This window comes from Nematolebias whitei, chromosome 17, assembly GCF_014905685.2.
Source record: "Nematolebias whitei isolate Nwh7 chromosome 17, NemWhi1, whole genome shotgun sequence".
NCBI lineage: Eukaryota > Metazoa > Chordata > Actinopteri > Cyprinodontiformes > Rivulidae > Nematolebias > Nematolebias whitei.
Genome location: NC_056514.1, coordinates 25,800,029 through 25,803,000, shown reverse-complemented (window position 1 = coordinate 25,803,000; position 2,972 = coordinate 25,800,029). Strand labels below are relative to the sequence as shown.

Below are 2,972 nucleotides of genomic sequence, written 5' to 3'. Positions count from 1 at the left end.
AGGTCGGAGGACTGACACGCTCGAGAAAAGGTGAGTAAAAGGAGAAGACTGGAGAAATGTTCTCGCTTCCTTATTTCTTCATTTGAACCGTGTGTTACAACCGGACAGTGAAACGAAGCCATGTTCTGCGGGTATTAAAAACAGCTGGGGAGGAATTAATGGTCGTCAGGTTGGCAAGAGTCCAACAATTTACAGTAAAAAAAAAAACTTATTTCCTCAGACAATGAACATTTGTTTTAAAATAATTATATATTAATATATACAGTATGGTGTTTTAAGAGTCAAAAACACGGGGAAATGTTTTTTTTCTTCCCCCTTCCAGAAATGCAGCGATAGAATAAACACAAACATGCAGCATCATTTAAATGCGGAAGTGTATCTGTTTATCTTGTTGTTGTTGTTTATTTTTGTCTCCTTTTACTTTGTGGCAGCTTGTGTTTCTGCAATGTTGAAATGAAGATAGATGAAAAAGTTGTCAGCTATTTTGAATCCTGCAACTCACCTGTGGACAAGGAGGGCTACCTCTCCAAAAAGGTAAAGAAAGAAGAAAAAAACAAGTTATTTGTTTATTGATGGTTTACAACACAAGAGTTGATTAAAGTCAAGGGAAATGTTGCGCAATAGTTCACATTTATTTAATTAAAAGTTTGCGTGCAAAGTAAAGTAGTATTTTACATCGGGTCCAGATTTCAGGAATAAAGGCTTTATTGAAGGAATGCATATTGCCCGCCATATTTCATGCCTAAGATCATCTTGTGTTGACAGATGTGATGGTGCTATATTGCAATATGTTGGGAATGACTCTCAGCTACTACCACTTAAAATTGTCGCTCAGTATTGGTAAAAGTGGCCGAGTTATAGCTAATTTTGTGTCTGCGAGGGTTGTTAGATGTGCATCCAGTGATTAGTTCCTAAAGTTTTCATTAAAATCTGTCCAGTGGGTCATAAGATATTTTGCTAACAGATGCACAGTTGACTCAAATAAGATAATGGCAAAGTTTGTAACAAATATCTTGTACAATCTCTAAAATTTATGTCAGGATCAGTCTCAGCTTCTACCAAACCATATTTTAGCTCAATATTTGGTAAACTGACTGAACTATAGTCATTTTTGTGTTTTGTAATGTTAGTTGTCTGTAGCAGCCATTTTGAACCTGGTTGGGTCCAAATGTGAAACAGTTATAGATGTACATCCAGTGATTCCTTTTTGTAATTTTCATTGAAATTTGTTTTTTAGTTTATGAGATATTTTGCTAACAGACAGGCATGAAATGCTCTGTGGGATGTAAACTCTCACAGTGAGCTGCATGTTGCCTCAAAGCTGTTGCGCAAGAAGTTGAGTACATGAGAAACTCTGCTCAATAACCCACAGATTGTCTCACACAGGGCGAGATAAAGACTTCCTATCAGAAGCGCTGGTTCGTGCTGAAGGGGAACCTCCTCTTCTACAAGGAGCGTCCGGCAGACAGGGACGTGGTAGGACTGATTGTTCTGGAGGGCTGCACCGTCCAGCTGTGTGAGTCTGAGGAGCAGTTCGCCTTCTCCCTGGTGTGGAGCGAAGCGGGCCTGAGGACTTACAAGTTTGCTGCAGAGGACCAGGCGAGTCAGGAGAGCTGGATCAAAGCTCTGCTGTCGGCCAGCCACAGCTACCTGGCCCTACTGGTGATGGACATGGAGAAGAAGTACAGAGGTGAGGGGAGATACCTGTCGCGATAAACAATAAATCAGTTAATCGCATGATAAATTAAAATTATCGACCTCATTTTCATTTATCGGCTTCATCGTTTCTTCGTGTCTCTCTCTTTCTACTGAAGACACTGGATGATAAAAGGCTCAACTCAGGTGCTCTTCACTGACCCCTCCCTTTCTCTTTAAAATCTGTTTTAAACGTCCAAAGTTGTGCTTTTGGATCACTAAAAGCAGCTAAGCTGAGAAGCTAAGCTAACAGGTCGACCTCAGGAAAAAAACTCAGTCTTGTCAAAGCTCCAAAATTCATGGTGGAAACCCGTGCTTTCGTCTAAAAAGTTGTTTTTCCTCTGTAAAAAGAAGCTGAGAACTTGTTTACTGATTTTTTATTTTTTTTTATTTAAAGCTTTGTGTGAACAATGCTATGCTGAAGACCTCAAATCACGCTGAGGTGTCGCCATTTTGAGTAGTGAAAAGAATGAAAGAGAGACAGCCCATGTCACGTCAAGGGGCCTCCCTCCCATTTTTCTTAGAGACACCTTGCTTGCTCCCTCACTATCCATCCTTCGGTTCAAACAGTCATACTGTCATCTGGTGGTAAATAAAAAGTACTACACAAATAAATGAACCAAAATTTCTTCTTAAATTTGGCAATAATTACTAATTATTGTCAAATTTCAAACCATATTATTGTTTATTGCAATTATTTCTGAGACAATTAATTGCCCAGCAAAATTTATTATTGTGACAGGCCTTATTCTGTCATTTTAAAGACCTGACATTCCTTCAAGGAACATACAGTAGTCTCGATAATTCGCAGTTCGAGTTTTGCAGGTTTTCAACGTAAGATTGTACACGACACTATTGTAAACTTTAACATTACGTGATTGGAATGGTATGGGATAAAAAGGTAATGGGAGCGGGCGGAAGTGGGAACCAACCAATAGGACAAAAAACAATACAACAAAAAAAAAACTGCAGAGAAACCGATGTGGTAAAAATAGTTTTGTAACACAAAGTCAGAAGTAACAATCTATCTATTAAGCTCACAGATCTAGCAGAAAATTGCAAATAATCCTGAAGCTGAATCCTTCATGTTGTAGTATCTTCATTGGTGAGCACCCATATACAGTTTTGCAGTACTGTGCAGTACATATACATATATTGTTAAAAATACGTAGGTTTAAGAGTTAAGAACATTGCAAGAATGAGAGAAGGGTTTATAAAGCCTTATCTATCTATATATATATATATATATATATATATATATATATATATATATATAT

General features: G+C 38.0%; 1 protein-coding gene across 1 annotated transcript in view; it reads left to right on the top strand.

Moving 5' to 3' along the window:
• Window positions 1-2,972, top strand: part of LOC119423613 (sesquipedalian-1) — a 5,925-nt gene continuing 2,953 nt past the window's right edge. Inside the window, exons 1-3 of the mRNA XM_037691015.1 lie at window positions 1-30; window positions 432-534; window positions 1,387-1,690. Coding sequence (XP_037546943.1) covers window positions 454-534; window positions 1,387-1,690 — 385 coding nt within the window. The 5' untranslated portion in view covers window positions 1-30; window positions 432-453. The remainder of the gene's footprint in view (window positions 31-431; window positions 535-1,386; window positions 1,691-2,972) is intronic.